This window comes from Mustelus asterias, chromosome 9 (assembly GCF_964213995.1).
Source record: "Mustelus asterias chromosome 9, sMusAst1.hap1.1, whole genome shotgun sequence".
Taxonomy (NCBI): domain Eukaryota; kingdom Metazoa; phylum Chordata; class Chondrichthyes; order Carcharhiniformes; family Triakidae; genus Mustelus; species Mustelus asterias.
The window spans coordinates 42,533,076-42,551,200 of record NC_135809.1 but is presented as its reverse complement, the minus strand read 5'-3'; the positions used below and the strand labels follow the sequence as shown (position 1 = coordinate 42,551,200).

At 40.7% G+C, this 18,125-nt stretch overlaps 1 protein-coding gene across 1 annotated transcript in view; it reads left to right on the top strand.

Moving 5' to 3' along the window:
• The window catches only part of LOC144499222 (serine/threonine-protein kinase WNK1-like), an 81,937-nt gene that overhangs the window by 48,082 nt on the left and 15,730 nt on the right, over positions 1 to 18,125 (top strand). Inside the window, exons 12-17 of the mRNA XM_078221341.1 lie at positions 5,134 to 5,229; positions 7,602 to 7,674; positions 8,868 to 9,025; positions 11,109 to 11,800; positions 17,546 to 17,748; positions 17,836 to 18,030. Coding sequence (XP_078077467.1) covers positions 5,134 to 5,229; positions 7,602 to 7,674; positions 8,868 to 9,025; positions 11,109 to 11,800; positions 17,546 to 17,748; positions 17,836 to 18,030 — 1,417 coding nt within the window. The remainder of the gene's footprint in view (positions 1 to 5,133; positions 5,230 to 7,601; positions 7,675 to 8,867; positions 9,026 to 11,108; positions 11,801 to 17,545; positions 17,749 to 17,835; positions 18,031 to 18,125) is intronic.

Genomic DNA, 18,125 nt, shown 5'->3' with positions numbered 1-18,125 from the left:
TCATGTTGACTTTCTCCGGGCATGCCTTCTCTACTTCCTCATCTTTGACTCCTCTTCAGCGCTTTTAGTCTTCATCCTCAGCCTTGCTCCTTCTCTGATTTTAGCCTTCATATAAGCTACTCGTATCATACCCTCGATTACCCCCTTAATCTTGTTACATCTTGTGGCCTGTCTAGTCTTGTGGCTGTTTCTGGTCACTGCTTCATCTCCCTTACCACATCTATACATTTTCCTACGATTTCGCTACTTTCACAATGTCCTTTTGGAAAACACTCATCTTACAAGCTCTGTTTCAAATACCCACATCCATGTTCTATGAGATGACGTGGACCATGACCAGCTGTCTCACCTAGTCTCAGATAGAATCGGAGAACACGATGAATGCTTAAAGAGGGAAGGTTAAAATTGAATTTGCCAAAATAATAATTTTGAGTGAACATGGAACAGACTCCTAAGGGACACAGCTGAAGCAGTTAATATTGAATTACTTAAATGCTATTTAGATTTATTTCAGAAAATAACATTTTGTGATAGTCTATGAATGATTTGGGACAGGATGTGGTAAGTGCAGCACGGCTGAGAGGGAATGGTGACTTTGGACTTGATTTCCTTGCATCACTTCTGGATCTGTTGTAGGCTAATAGATTTATTTGCTGTGCTTAGTCAACAACTCTTATCATGTATTGTACTATTAGGATGGTAGAAAGCAAACTAGATTGCTCCAGTCTTCTAGAAATTCATATGTTTTTTGTAACAATTTTGTTTTGCTGTTGATTTTTTTAACTGCTGCTTGTAGCATCCTCCGCTCTTACAACATCACAAAACACCAAGCATGAGGAGCTTGTCTATGACCAAAATGGAGACCAATTTTTGAGTTGTCTCAACTGCACCCTCCCCTTCCCTTTAACCCTTAGCCCCAACGTTCCCAGCTTCCCACCCACTTCTGCCCTGGACCCTTCCCACAGTCTCCTTCAGGGTTCATCTCATTTTGTGAAACCTACCTTTTGCTCACTCAATGCCATTCCAAGTATATTTTGATTCCCCATCTCCTTTCCCTTGTCCTTGATACTAGCTCATTTGGCAGTGATTGTATATTCTCAAATATTGTCTCCATCTTCTCAGAAATTATTATCCAGCTACCCTCAACCTATTGTCCTTTGTAATTACCCTCCATCTGAGTTTTCAGTTCCTTTCCAAGTTATTTTCAGCTCCATATTTACTCTCCTAAAACTCCTTGCTCCAGCCTCTCTTGACTTTTGCATTGTGAGCAAGGTTGAAACCAAAGTCAAAGAAAGACCTTTCACTGTTAGCACCCTTTTTTTGATACTTTGCTACTCAATTAAAATAGTCAATTGCTTCAACCTCCTCCCACATCTCTCTTCTTTCATCAAACTCTATTTATCCAAAGTAGCCAGTGCACCTTCAAGAATACTACTTTGCTTCTATTTTCAGTTTATTTTCTCTGCCTTACCCTTGCTGGCCTACAATAAATTCTCATCACTCTATGGATTAAATTTGAAGTGCTCATCCTTGACTAAGTCCTTCCTGTGTTCCCACTCACTTGATCCCTGCAATTTTCCAGACCTATCCTCACTGCCCAGCAATTTTTGGGGGTTATCCGATTCCGACCTTCTGTGCATTCTCCTTCTCTCCTTGGTGGTGGGGGGGGGAGAGACGTTTAGGAAAGTCATAGTGAAGGGGAACAGCCAAGTGTTTCATGAGCTGCAGCAGGTATGATTGCAGGATGGCATGTTGTCTCCCTCTTGTCAGAGTCAAGTATGTCACTGTGCTTGCAGAACATTGAGGGGAAGAATGAGCAACCAAAGGTTGTGGTTCATATTGGTATAAAAAATAGGAGTAGAAAGAGGGATGATGTCTCTCAAATTATAGGGAGCCAGCAGAGAGGCCAAGAAGCAAGTCCTCAGAAGTAGCAATCTTCAGATTACTCTTGATGCCACGTGACATTGAGAATTGAAATAAGTGGATAGAGAAAATCAGGCTCAAGTTAGCATTAGGAAATATTATTCAACTAAATTGCATGGGGGTGGAAATTATGATGTACCATTAAAAAGCAGAAACAATGGTTGAGGGAGGCATATAATAGTCAAGTGAGGTAATCTGTGGGGTTACACTGAAGGACCACAGTAAGATCTAATTTTGGTTTACAATGTGTTAACATAAGGTTGGTAAACTGCAGGTGCAGATAGACAGACACATGGGATTGTGATGTAGTGGTGATAAGGGAAATCCACTTGGAAAGGACTCAATACTGAAGGAAAGGTGGCGGAATGGCAATATTAGTGAGGAGAATATTATGGTGATGGAAAGATAGAGAGGGACAAGTTTCTGAAGTATCTTAGAAGCATTTTCTTAACCAGTAAGTTTCTGGCCCAATAAAACAGGAAGCATTGTATGATCTGGTTCTGGGGAATTAAGTTGCTCAGTTGGATTAAGTGTCATGGGAATATTTGGGGAATAATGATCATAGTATAAGACTATCCATGGAAATTTCACATCCTTGTTCAAATAATGGGTGAGAGGATAAATATGTCGATCAGTTTAACCTTGGTGGTGGAAATGCTTCCAGAAACGATAACCTTGGCAGAAATCAGTCATTTGGACATGTGGATTAATTGAGCAAAGCTGACATAAATTTGTTAAAAGCAGATCAGTTTTAAGTTGCCTGATTTTTTTTTTGTTGAGGTAACGGAAAGCTGATAAGGGTAATGCTAAAAGTTGTATTTTGACTTTACAAAGACATTTCATGAAGTGCCACATTATTGACATGTCAGCAAAGTTGAAACCCATGGTATTACAGTGGTAGCAGGGATGCAAGATTGGCTGAGTAACAGGAAACAGAATAGTTGTGGACAGTTTCAGATTGGAAGGAAGGTGTGCAATGGGGTTTCTCAGAAACCATACTAGCACCACTGCTTTTCTTGATTATATTAATGAGTTGGAATCGGGTGTACAGGCCACAATTTCAAAATTTGCAGATGACATAGAACTTGGAAATATTATGAATTGTGAGGATAGTGATAGGCGTCTGGAATGGGTGGACATGTGGCAGATGTAATTTAATGTAGAGCAGTGTGATGGGATGCATTTGGGGAGAAAGAATGAGGACAGGCAATAGTAAAATAGAGTTCATTTTTAAAAGGGATGCAGGAACAGAGAAGATGCCATGCCATTTGAAAAAGTGGTTAATAAGGCACACAGGATCCTGGATTTCATAAATCAAGGACCAGAATGCAAAAGCAAGAAAATTTATGATGAATCTTTATCCAGCATTGATTCAGCCTCAAATTAAAACAGAAAATACTGGAAAATCTCAGCACTCCTAACAGCATCTGTGGAGAGAGAATAGAATCAGTGTTTTAAGTCAGGATGACCCTTTGTCAGAACTGGTTCTGACTGGAATACTGTGTCCAATCCTAGACATCATACTTTTGGAAGGATGTGAAGACATTAGAAAGGGTGCAGAAAACATGAGAATGATTCCGGGGACTTCAGTTATGCATCCAGATTGGAGCATCTGGGGCCAATCTCAGAGGGGATTTGATAGAAACCCTCAAATAGTGGCATGGTGGTAACATCACTTGATTAGTAATCCAGAGGCCCAGGCTAATGCTCTGAGGACATGGGTCCAATCCCATATGGAAGCTGGTGGAATTTAAATGAATAAATCTCCGTAATGGTGACATGAAACTACCAGTGATTGTTGTAAAAAACCCATCTGGTTCACTGATACCCTTTAGGGGAAGGAAATCTACCATGCTTACCTGGCCCGGTCTTCATGACTCCAGACCCCCGGCAATGTGGTTGACTCAACTGCCCTCTGAAATGGCCCAGCAAGTCACTTAGTTCAAGGGCAATTAGGAATAGGCAACAAATGCTGCCCTTGCAAGTAATGTCCATGAAAAAATAACAAAGAAAAATTGATGTTCATGGAGGGGTTGAGAACGAGATTTAAGGTGATTGGCATAAAGTCAATACCAACATGAGGCAAAATGTTTTTATGCAATAATGGTTAGAATCTGGAAAGCACTGTCTGAGAATGTGGTGGAGGCAGACTCAATTGTGGCTTTTAAAAGAGAATTGGATAAACACCTAAAGAGAATATTTTCATGAAAGGATGGGGGGAGTGGGGCAAGCTAAATTGCTCTTGCAAGAGCTGACACAGACTTGACGGGCCAAATGACTTCCCTTTTGTGCTGCAACCATTCTGTTATTCTGTAATTTACCCCATATGCTTGAGCAACATGCAGAAACTGCATTCAAGCAGACACTGGAAATGTGAACTAATATAGAAAGTAAAAAAGTGGATGTGTATGTCTATTAGAATCTTCAAGCTATCTCTTATTTTTAGTTTTTGCCCAAGGCCACAAACTTCTTGTAACCAAGAGGACTAGTGGGCCAGTAAGTAAGAATTTTGCCCAACATTTCTGATGCTAATAAGCCTCTCATTCAGAACCTCCTCACAATTCATAATATTTCCAACTTCTATGTCATTCATTAAGGATGGTACAGTGGTTAATAATGTAGAGTTTGCACATTCTCCCTGTGTCTGCGTGGGTTTCCTCCGGGTGCTCTTGTTTCCTCCCACAGTCCAAAGATGTGCATGTTAGGTGGATTGGCCATGCTAAATTGCCCCTTGGTGTCGGGGACTAGCTAGGGTAAATGCATGGGGTTATGGGGATAGGGTCTGGGTGGGATAGTGGTCAGTGCAGACTCGATGGGCCGAATGGCCTCCTTTTGCACTGTAGGATTCTATGATTCTAACTACATGACCAATCTGGCCATACCTCATCTAACTCTGTTCCCCCCAATCTCCCCTCTAATTTGTGCAGGTGACCAACATGATTGCTTTGAGCTTCAATCAGTAAACGTAAGGAAGCAGTTGTGATCGCATTTTGTTCAATGACAGTAGGAATTCAGTTCTAAGAGTTCCTAGATTTGAGAAGTTTATTTGTGAGCTTTGCAATATACCTCTGGGGAAATGATCTGTAGCTGCCATAATATTTCAGTTGAAATTGAGTATTCAGGATGAGTCCTTGGAGAAGAGGTGCAGGCAATAGATTGAAGTGTGAATTCATGGATGACTAACTTAGAAAAACTTCTGTTGTCCTCCAGTCACAACAACCATTGGACACTTTGGATGCCCAATTAAGACGAGCCCTGAGTCCAGAAACTGTGACAAATTTACCGGTTCCTATCACATCAGTGCAGGTGAGCGTCGAGGTATTATGACCAACTTTTCAAATTCTGGTAGTGTGGTGTGAATTCCTGATTTTATTCAAGGGAGCTGAGCCAAGTTGAAGGTAAATTTGGGCATTGCAGTAAAAGAATATTGGCAATTTTTAACTTTTAAAGTCATTAAGTTGTATTGTGGCAGAGAGAAGGCAGTGGGTAATGTTCTGGGGACTTGGGTTTGAATCCCACCATGGCAGATGGCGAAATTCGAATTCAATAAAAATCTGGAATTAAAAGTCTAATGACCATGAAACTACCGTTGACTGTTGTGAAAGCCCACCTGGTTCACTAATGTCCTTTAGAGAAGAAAATCTACAACCCGTACCTGTTCTGGCCTACACGTGACTCCAGTCCCACTGTGATGTAGTTGACTCTCAAATGCCCTCTGAAATGGAGGGTAAATGCTGGCCCAGCCAGCGATGCTCATGTCCCATAAAGGAATAATTTTTAAAAAAAATTCCCAGCCTCTGACCTGCTCTTAAGCCACAGTATTTATACGATTCATTTCAATTTGTGATCAATGATAACCTCCAGAATATTGATCGGGGAGATTCAATGGTAATGCCATTGAATGTCAAGGTGAGATGATTAGATTCTTTCTTTCTAGTTGGGAGATGGTCATTATGTGACACTTGGGTGGTGGGAATGTTACTTGCCACTTGGTTGCCCAAGCCTGGATATTGTTCAGGTCGAATTGCAAATGAGCATGGACTACTTCAGTATCTGAGGAGTTGCGAATGATGCTGAATAATGTGCAATCACCAACGAACATCCCCAGTCCTGACTTTATAATGGAGGGAAGGTCGTTGATGAAGCAACTGAAGATAGGGTTGCACCGAGGGCGATTCTGCAGAGGTACACTGGGACCTCCAACAACTAGAACCATCTTCCTTTGTGCTTGGTATTACTCCAGCCGGAAGAGAGTTTTCATCCTGATTCCTATTGACTCCAGTTTTGTGATGCTACACAATCGATGCTGTCTTGATGTCAAGGACAGTCACTCATCTCTTGAGTTAAGCTCATTTGACCTTGTTTGGACAAAGGCCTTAATGAGGTCAGGTGCTGAGTGGCCCTTGGCAGAACCCAAACTGAGCATCAGTGAGAAGGTTATTGTTAAATAAGTACTGTTCGACAGGACTGTTGACAACCACTTCCACTGTTTGGCTGGTGATAGAGAGTAGATTGATTAGATGGTAATTGGCCGGGTTGAATTTGTCCTTTTTATGGACAGGAAATAGCTGGACACTTTTCTACATTGCCGGGTGGATGTCAGTGTTGTAGCTGTACTGGAGCACCTTGGCTTGGGCGCAACTAGCCCTGGAGCACAAGTCATCAGTATGATTGCCGGAATGTTGTCCGGACCCATGCCTCTGCAGTATCCATTACCTTCAGTTTCCTGATATCACGTGGAGTGATTGAATTGGTTGAAGACCAGCATCTGTGATGCTGGGGACCTTAGGAGGAGATGGAGATAGATCATCCACATGACATTTCTGGCCGGTGGTGCCTTTTGCGTTAGTGTGCTGGGCTTACCCATCATTGAGGGTGGGGATATTTGTGGTAAGGTGGTATATTCCATTCCCTAAAATAAATTAGTGAATCATATGGATTTTTACAAAACTATCACTGAGACTAGTTTTTAATTTCAGGTTCATTAATTTAATCTATGTTCGACCTGCATCACCTGTCATATTGAGATCTGAACGGTGACTCCAGGACATTAGCTTGGGCCTCTGGATTACTAGTCCAGTGACATCACAACTACATCACTGCCTTTCCCATTGCTATGCTGACCCGTTGTTTTGACTTTTGTCTTGGATTTTTAAATCTCCCTTCACCTCTGCTCTCTTTCCTCCTGGTATATCACCTGCATTACCGATAAGATTGTTTTATTTTAATTTATTAAAGTTTATGCATATAATGAACTTAGTTTCTGGTTTTTAACTCATTACTCAATCTCATTTAATTAATAGATTTAAATGAAATGTTTACCTGTAACATGAACCACTCCAAATATTGGAGATAGAAAGCAAAACCTCCTCCTCCTCTTCGGTATTCCCACTTTTGCTGAATTCCAAACTTTTGAATGCTGTTATTAATGCTATTCATGGATTAAAAAAACATATATTCAGCCGGAAAGAGCATGTGTAAACAATTACGCTATTTCAGCGAAACAAAATAAGTAATAGCCATTTGCTGGTTCATTCATGTATGTCATTAACTTCGTTCATAATTTTTAACTCATTACTCAATCTCGCTGGCAATATTCCAATTCTGTTCTACCAAACAATGATAGGTAAATTTGATGCTGTTGTGCTTTCACTAAACAACTTTTGCTTTTATCAAAGGGTATGGTTCCAGTAAATGGGTCTACTGTGCTTCCTGGACAGAGCTCTACAACAACTGGCCTGTCTGGTGAAGGTAAGGATTTATTGAAATGAGCTACATGCTGCAGCACTCCATGCAGGGAAAACCAGCCTTGGGTAATGTTGTAATTGTTTACTCATTAAAGACAAAATCCTTCAATTGAATGTGACCAATTGAGCTAACATTAAATATAATCAATTGGGCTAACATGAGGCTAACTTGTAGGGGCAGCAAGCTATGAGGAAGGCTAATGAAATGTTAGCCTTTGTCACAAGAGGATTTGGGTACAGGAGTAGTGAAGTCTTGTTTCAATTATATAGAGCTTTGTTAGATTCACCTGGAGTGCTATGTGCAGTTTTGGTCCCCTTACCTCAGAAAGAATATTATTACTATAGAAGGAGTGTAACAAACATTCACCAAATCTGGTGAACCTTCTGGGGATGACGGGACGGTCCTATGAAGAAAGATATTGTACAAACTGGACTGTAGAGTTTTGAAGAATGAGGAGCAATCTAATTGAAACTTGCACAATATTTGAAGGAATAGACAGGGTAGATGCAGGTCAGATGTTTCCTTTGGTTGCAGAATCTTGAACCAGGAGGCACAATTCCAAAATAAGGATGTAACTACTTATGACCAAGATGAAAATGTGTTTACACAGATGGTTGTGAATCTTTGGAATTCTCTACCTCAGAAGACCATGGAAGCTCAGTCACTGAGCATGTTTAGGTAGAGAATGATAGGTTTCTGATTAACAATAATATGAAGAGTTATGTGGGAGAGTGGGTAAAAGGCATTGAGATATCCAATCAGCCATGGTGGAGGGTGGAGCAGACTCGATGGGCTGAATGACCTACTCCTGTTCCTATGTTCCTAATCAGAGGATTTTTGAGTAATGGATGTGAATTTGCCACTGCTACTGAGTGAAAGATGAGTAATGGATGAGTAGAATGTACTTCATTTTTAAAAAAATTACTTGAAATTACAATTATTTTTCCTGATAATCACTGCTCATAATTCAAAAATGTAATCATTTCAATTGATAGCTGTCAGCCAAAGACAGGCATTCATAGGGTGTCTTTATTCATTTAATTTGTTTGTTCAAATAAACAAACCTATCCAATTCTGAAAGCTCAGTGAGTAGTCATATTTTGAATAAACTTAATCATGTGATCTGAAGGCAGTTTTGGGATAATCTAATTTTATAAATACATTTGGGTTTTTTCTCCCTTTTTTTCTCACTTTAGGTAATATTCCACAGCTAGGTGACATTACGGCTGCTTCAGAAGACAAATGTGTCCATCCTGTGATAGTGTCACGGTCACATGAGGAAGGTGTCATGGAATCAAACACAACTGTAATTACTGGTGTTGGAAGTGAAGTTGTTAAAATGGGACGTTTTCAGGTAAGAATTCGGTCTTGAAAATGAGAGGAGATAAAGAGAAAAGACTTGTATTTAATTATTATTATTTAATAATATTGAAATGTCCATTTGAAATTCCAGCATGCTTTATAGACAGTGAAGTACTTTTGAAGTGTGATTGGCTACAGTCTGATATCAATTTGACTATAAATTTCAGGCTTGTACTTCATGATTAAGGTTTTGTCCACCTACACGTTGATGTCAACTTGATCTGCAGATAATGTTGAACAGCTGTTACCTTTATCAAAATCCCTACAAACATTTGCCAAATATCTTTAAGCATTCTATCTGTTTTATTTCTGTCCTCCAGTTCCATTTGGGGAGCAATGACCCATGTTTTCTTTAAATGGTTAAGAAAACTAAACAAAGAAATTTGGCTGATTGTGTGCAGCTCCATAACCCCACCAGCATCCATTTATTATCCTTGTTTGTTGTTGATGTTGTTTCCTTGAACAACGCTTATTTAGGAGCAGGTGAAAATTATTTGCTGCCATGTTTGTCTGAAGCTGACAGCAGCTTCTGAAATCTGCATAAAGACAGTTAAATGTGGAAATTTAGAAGTTGCTGTTCGTGAACTAAACTTTCCATAATGTGTGCTGTGCATCCGCTGTGCACTCGCACATGCACACACTCGACTACAATCAAGTGGAGATTCCAGAACTAATAGGAATGCCACTTTTTCCACTATTAACTTTGATGTTTAAAAACCCTTAAGTTACAAGTTGTTGAATGAGGTGGAACTGGGTTTTAATGTTGTACTAAGTTCATAATCACTGCTGCAGAACTCCTCTGGCCCTGAAAAATTCATTTTATACTTGTTATGTCAGTTTTCTCCATGATGATAAAATTTCAAATTTAAACAAAGGAAGTATTTATATAGCGCTTTTCATGACCACCAGACACCTCAAAGCACTTTACAGTCAATACTTTGTGAATTGTAGGCATTGTTGTAATGTAGGAAACGCGACAGTTAATTTGTGCTCTGCAAACTCAAGAAACAACAATATGGTAATGTCCAGATAATCTCTCTTATAATGTTCATTGAGGGCACTGTCAGAGTCAGTGCAAATGCTATGAGCCAACTGGCCTCTTCTGCACTGTAAGGATTCTGTGATTCTATAAATGTTGACTAGGACACTGTGGATAGCTCCCCTACTCTGAAATAATGCCATGGGATTTTTTACACCTATCAAGTAGGCAGATGGAGCCTTAGTTTAAACTTTCATTTGAAAAGATGGCACCTTCAACAGCTGATAAATTAAAGTTTGTCTGATGTCAGTTTTCACCTTAATCTTTTGTATATCCTGTAAATAATTAATTGTAAAGAATATCAATGAATTTTATTTCCTGGTTTGCTATCTCTGAGAATACTTGAATATGATTGGCTGCTTACCATGCTATATGCTTGGCGATCCCCTTCACTTACTACCAGATTCAAACTAATGTCAGTAAAGGGGAATATATGCCACATAGGATGCTATGAGGGCAGCTGTCTTTGAAGTCGGTGCTGAATGCCATTGCTTTGTCAGTGCCCTGAAATATGAGCTATTCCTGGCAGAGACCACCCATGAAAAATATTTGGCAATGGGGTGGAATTGAGAGCAACATTTGAAGAATAAAAAGGACCAAAATAAAGTTATTTAGAATTACTGTTGCAATGTGCATGTTAAATGTATTGTTTAACTTAGTGATTTGTACTTTTTTGTTGCTGCTTATGTTACTGCTTGGTAAGATTTGGAGTGGTTTATTGATATGAGCATAGCACTAGGTGGAATAAATGTGAAAAAATGTCCCAAAAATGTGCACTCGGATTTGGGCATATAAATGTCGTTGCTCAGGCAGTTGCACTCGTATCTTAGCTCATAAGGTTCTGGGTTCACTTCAGGATTTGAGCACAAAAATCAAAGCTGACGTTCTAGTACTGCGAGTGTTGTCCTGTCAGCCAACGATCTTTTACCCTAACTCCGCTGCATGGTATGCATTTGACTGCTTGTATCTTATAATCTTATTCATGGGCCAAAGATGAATACATTTGACAAAACACTAATTAATTTCTTTTTTGTAGGTTTCTGTTGCAACAGATGATGTCTTGTATCAAGAAGCAAATGATAAACGGGAAGAGGGTAAACTGAAACATGCCTCAGATGAATCTTCCTTTTCTGGAAGCAGCCCTGAAAGTACAGTGGTGAAACCTTCTGAACATGATAGTCATGAAGATGTGGTGGATAGTATACCAGTAACTCAAAGCAAAAACAGTAAATCTTCATCATACCAAGAACAGGAGCCAGCTCAGCAGGCGCAAATAGGACGATTCCAGGTCACAACGAGGCGAGACACTGTTGGCCGTTTTTCAGTGGCAAGGACACAAGATGAAGTTACTTATGAAGCTGGCAAGGGAAGCTCTTGTGTTCCTACAAGTACAGCTTCATTAACAGTAATTTCACCTGTGCCAGTGGATCTCTTTAGATCTTCAGAACAAATTTTACCACCAAAAGAATCAATTAGTTCTGAACAATATCTGCACGTGAATGGACCAGTTCTGCTGAAGACTGGACAGCAACCCTATTCAAAGGAACTGGATCAAATGCAGGTCGATAGTGCAGGGAGTTCAGTTTCCCCCCAATCGCCAGAATCCAAGGGTACCACCATTGCACAGAACCTTACTAACTCATTTAATTCCTCCTACATGAGCAGTGATAATGATTCAGAAATTGAAGATGAAGATATGAGAAAAGAACTGCACAGATTGAGGGACAAGTAGGTGTCCGTTTGATTTTCCTCTGGATCTAGTTATAAAATGTATCTGATGTGTTCAATGTACATTGATGCAAGTATTAGTTTCCAGCAGTAATACCAGTTATCTTTGAATAATCTGTCTAATGGAGTGTGAATGTATGGGCATTGGCCTTGACATTTTTAGGCTTGTCTCATTCCACACAAAAATCAAATTTAATATATATTGGTTGTCTTCAAAGTGTTTTCAATTTTTTCCTTCCTGAACAAATTATGCTGGGTTACAGCTCAAGTAGCAATAACTGATCAATTTTCATTGATACGATAGAGAGAGCATCGCAGTGAAGTCCAGTTCACAAAGCCACATTATGACCAATGAGTGACAATCCTGAATTATTTTTCTCTCCTTAACTTGGGGACTGTGCAGTCAACTGCATTGTCTCTACTGCTGCTCCAGTTAGCGCTCACAAATTGAACCTTGTTTGCTCAGCTCAGCACCCCCAGTCAATGAAATATCATCTGTCATTCTGGTTTGTGTTGCAGGAATTGTGACATTTATCCTGCTGAATATGTAAATATATGGAGGTGACTTGATGTTAGAACAGTTCCTTAGTCGCTTGTAAATATATCACCTGGTATGGTGCTAAGCTGCACTGACAAAGTCTTTAACATGCACTAAATTTAGTTGATCCTAGCTGGAACAATGGCAAACACTGTGGTTGATTACAGTGCACTTAGGTTAGAGAAGAAAGAATCGTTTTCAGGGATCTGTGTTGGGGCCCCTATTATTCGTCATTTATATAAATGACATTGACTATGTGGGGGTAGAATTAGTAATTGTGTCATCTACAAAAAGGTTGGACTGGTGGTTAACAGTGAGGTGGCGTGTCTTGGACTGCAAGAAATATAGATGGAATGGTCAAATGGGCAGATAAACGGCAGATGGAATTTAACTCTGAAAAGTGTGAGGTGATGCACTTTGGAAGGAGTAACTTGACAAGAAAGTACTCAGTGAATGGTAGGACACTAGGACGTTTTGTGGAACAAAGGGACCTTGGTGTGTTAGTCCATAGATCACTGAAAGCAGAAGGGCATCATGTTAGTAGGGTGGTGAAAAAGGCATATGGGACACTTGCCTTTATCAATGGAAACATAGATTACAAAAGCAGGGAAGTCGTGTTGGAGTTGTATAGAACTTTGGTGATGCCACAGCTAGAGTGCTGTGTACTGGTCGCCAGAAGGATGAGATTGCACTGTTGGGGTGCACAGGAGATTCATCAGGATGCTGTCTGGGATGGAACATTTAAGTTATGGAGAGAGGTTGCATAGGCTTAGATTGTTTTCATTGGAAAATAGAGGGATGACCTGATTGAGGTGTACAAGATGATGAGAGACAGTGGATAAGGAGCAGCTGTTCCCCTTAGTTGAATGGTCAGTCATGAGGGGACATAGGTTCAAGGTGAGAGGCAAGAGGTTAAGGGGGGATGTGAGGAAAAGCTTTTTTACCCAGAGGGTGGTGATGGTCTGAAATGCACTGCCTGGGGGAGTGATAGAGGTGGGTTGCCTTACATCCTTTTAAAAAGAATTTGGATGAGCACTTCATAACATCCAGAGCTATGGGCCAAGTGCTGGCAGATGGGATTACGTGGGAGTTCAAGTGTTTCTAATGCGGACTTGATGGGCCAAAGGGCCTCTTCTATGCTGTATGATTCTATGATATGATCTTAAGTACACCATTGTGAATATGAGGTGTGGACAGGATCACGCTTAACTGACTCCCACTCTCTACCCCTAACATCTGAAGATCAATCACTTTTCACTGCCAGAACATGTCATAGAGTCACAGAGGTTTACAGCATGGAAACAGGCCCTTCGGCCCAACTTGTCCATGCTGCCCTTTTTTTTTAAAACCCCTAAGCTAATCCCAATTGCCTGCATCTGGCCCATATCCCTCTATACCCATCGTACCCATGTAACTATCTCAATGCTTTTTAAAAGATAAAATTGTACCCACCCCTACTACCTCTGGCAGCTTGTTCCAGACACTCTCAGCCCTCTGTGTGGAAAAAATGCCCCTCTGGATGCTTTTGTGTCTCTCCCCCCTCACCTTAAACCTACGCCCTCTAGTTTTAGACTCCCCTACCTTTGGGAAATGATATTGACTATCTACCTTGTCTATGCCCCTCATTATTTTATAGACCTCTGTAAGATCACCCCTCGGCCTCCTCTGCTCCAGAGAAAAAAGTCCCAGCCTATTCAGCCTCTCCTTATAACTCAATCCATCAAGTCCTGGTAGCATCCTAGTAAATCTTTTCTGCACTCTTTCTAGTTTAATATCCTTTCTATAATAGGGTGACCAGAATTGCACACAGTATTCCAAGTATGGCCTTACCAATGTCTTGTACAACTTCCAACAAGACGTCCCAACTCCTGTATTCAATGTTCTGACCGATGAAACCAAGCATGCCGAATGCCGCCTTCACCACTCTGTCCACCTGTGACTCCACTTTCAAGGAGCTATGAACCTGTACCCCTAGATCTTTGTTCTGTAACTCTCCCCAACGCCCTACCATTAACTGAGCAAGTCCTGCCCTGGTTCAATCTACCAAAATGCATCACCTTGCATTTGTCTAAATTAAACTCCATCTGCCATTCGTCAGCCCACTGGCCCAATTGATCAAGATCCTGTTGCAATTGGAGATAACTTTCTTCACTGTCCACAATGCCACCAATCTTGGTGTCATCTACAAACTTACTAACCATGCCCCCTATATTCTCATCCAAATCATTAATATAAATGACAAATAACAGTGGGCCCAGCACTGATCCCTGAGGCACACCGCTGGTCACAGGTTTTCAGTTTGAAAAACAACTCTCTACAACCACCCTCTCTGTCTTCTGTTAAGAAGCCAATTTTGTATCCATTTAGATACCTCATCCTGGATCCCGTGAGATTTAACTTTATGCAACAACCTACCATGCGGTACCTTGTCAAAGGCCTTGCTAAAGTCCATGTAGACAACATCAACTGCACTGCCCTCCTCTACCTTCCTGGTTACCCCTTTGAGACATGATTTTCTATTCACAAAGCCATACTGACTGTCCCTAATCAGTCTTTGCATCTCTAAATGCCTGTAGATCCTGTCTCTCAAAATACCTTCCAACAATTTACCCACCGCAGATGTGAGGCTAACTGGCCTGTAGTTCCCAGGCTTTTCCCTGCAGCCCTTTTTAAACAAAGGCAGAACATTTGCCACTCTCCAATCTTCAGGCACCTCACCCGTTACTATCGATGGTTCAAATATCTCAGCTAGGGGACCCGCAATTTCCTCCCTAGCCTCCCACAACGTCCTGGGATATACTTCATCAGGTCCTGGGGATTTATCTACCTTGATGCGATTTCCAGCACCTCCTTCTCTGTAATATATGTACACGCCTCAAGACATCACTATTTATTTCCCCAAATTCCCTAACATCCATGCTTTTCTCAACAGTAAATACTGATGAGAAATATTCATTTAGGATTTCACCCATCTCTTGTGGATCCGCACATAGGATGACCTTGTTGATCCTTAAGAGACCCTACACTCTCCCTTGTTACCCTTTTGCCCTTTATGTATTATTAGAAGTTCTTTGGATTCTCCTTTGCCTTATCTGCCAAAACAATCTCGTGTCCCCTTTTTGCCCTCCTGATTTCTCTCTCAACTCTACTCCTACACCTGCTATACTCCAAGAGATTCACTTGATCCCAGCTGCCTATGCATGTCATGTACCTCTTTCTTCTTCTTGACCAGGGCCTCAATATCCCGAGTCATCCAGGGTTCCCGACTTCTGCCAGCCTTGCCCTTCACTCTAAGAGGAATGTGTTTACCCTGAACCCTGGTTAACACACTTTTGAAAGCATGCCACTTACCAGACGTCCCTTTGCCTTCCCACAGACTCCCCCAATTAACTTTTGAAAGTTCCTGCCTGATGCCATCAAAATTGGCCTTGCCCCAATTTAGAATTTTAACTTTTTGGACAGACCTATCATTCTCCATAGCTATCTTAAAAGTAATAGAATTATGGTCACTGGTCCCAAAGTGATCCCTCACTAACACTTTTGTCACCTGCCCTTCCTTATTTCCCAAGGGGAGGTCAAGTTTTGCCCCCTCTCTAGTCGGGCCATCCACATACTGAATGAGAAATTCCTCCTGAATGCACTCAACAAATTTCTCTCCATCCAACCCTCTAATACTATGGCTGTCCCAGTCAATGTTGGGAAAATTAAAATCTCCGACTATTACCACCCTATTTTTCTTGGAGCTGTCTGTAATCTCCTTACATATTTGCTCCTCAATTTCCTGCTATTTGGGGGTCTATAGTACAATCCTATCAAAGTGATTTCCCCCTTCTTATTTCGCAGTTCTACCCATATAGACTCAGTGGCCGAACCCTCGGATATATCCCCTCTCAGTACGGCCGTGATGCTTTCCCTAATCAAAAGTGCAACTCCCCCCTCGTCTCTTACCTCCTGTTCTATCTTTCCTGTAGCATCTGTACCCTGGAACATTAAACTGCTGGTCCTGTCCCTCCCTTAGCCATGTTTCAGTAATTGCTATAATATCCCAGTCCCACGTACCCATCAATGCCCTGAATTCATCTGCCTTGTCCGTCCGGCCTCTTGCATTGAAATGTAGGGCCATGTCATAAGATGTCTTTGAAAGGGTAACTTGGAGAGAAATAAAATTCAATCCATCTGCACCGTAAAATATTGCTTTAAAATTTAAAAATGTACTTTTTTTTCTCGAATTAAATATTCCACAAGGACTATTAGTGCAACAACTTGGCTAAATACAATTAAAAAATTATGATGTCATGAAACATTGGGACAGAAGCCCCTTGAGCCATTCGATTAGTCAATGGAAAATCTGCATTGACCCATCTTTCCTCCATTGATGGCCTTGCTGGAAAAAAAGATCAATCCCATTGAATATTTTAATTGATTATTATCCTTGTGGGGTAGTGTTGGGAAGGGAGGTGGGTGAGTTCCAGGTTTCCACTTTTTTTTAATGAAAGAATGTTTTTTAATTTCACTTATATTTTGAGATTGTTTTCCTTGTTCTGGATTTCCCCCTCCATTTAAAATGGCACTCGCTCACATTGGCCATAAGGTGATGACCATTAACCATTTTTATTAGTCACAATTGCTGGCTGTAACTGTGCTTGCTCCCTATATTTCATAAATGAAGTGCACATGAAAAACTTCTGGATTTAAAAAATATATTTATATTTACAAAAACAGCATTTCATGTGCAGTAATCACAGATGGAATGCCTTCATTAGGAGTTTGGGTTTATTAAACGGTTGGTGAATGACTTGAAATTTTTATTTTTTTCTCCTCGCTGAATTTTGCTGAGGTCCTTTGTGTTAAGAGCTTGTTTCTAAATTGAGACCTGCTCTCTTGTCCACCAGTTAATTTCGTGATGACTTTTGCCACAGTGAGATTGGCATTGTGGATTTCTGAGTCCCTTCAGGTTTTGGAGTCAGTCAGTAAGCAGGTTCACTTGGGTAGCAGTTGAGAGAGTGAATTATTCGCTACCAACATTTTTGTAGTGCTTTCCATTGTATAAAATGTCATCACACGAACATGTTAGCTATGTTTGGTGTCAAATGCATCTACCCTTTCACAATCCTTAATAAGTTTAGCCAAAATACCACAATACATGCAGCTTGTAAAACCAACTTTATCAAAATAGTATACAATAATATCAAACTGATCTATTTCAGACATTTGAAAGAGATTCAGGAGTTACAGTCACGTCAGAAGCTGGAGATTGAGGAACTCTATATCAAATTGGGTAAGGCACCACCTGCTGTAATAATTCCACCTGCAGCACCCCTGTCTGGACGTCGCAGACGGCCCACTAAGGGGAAAAGCAGCAAATCTAGTCGGAGCAGTTCCCAAGGACAAAAGAGTCCTTTACCTTCTGGTAGGTGATGATTAGCATCCATTGTGATGGTTCTTTTTAAAAAGACGTGTTTGATGTTGATATCATGTAGCTGCATTCTATTTGCAGGGTCCTTAACTGTTCAGAGTACTGGTTCAGTTTTAACACCGCAGCAGATGCTTTTGCCAGCCCCAAGTAGTCAAGAGTTAACTGTTTCTGGACAAGCTCAGTTGCTGAAACCATCTCCATCCAGTGAAAATTTGTACTCTGCTTACACCAGTGAAGGGGTGATTTCTGGACAAAGTGTTTCTGGTACTGCACAAGGTAAGAATCTTACTAATCTGAAGTTTCTGCATTACAAATTCTGTCTTATTTACAATTGCTCCCTCAGTTCTAGGTATAAGTCTGCAAGGTTGATA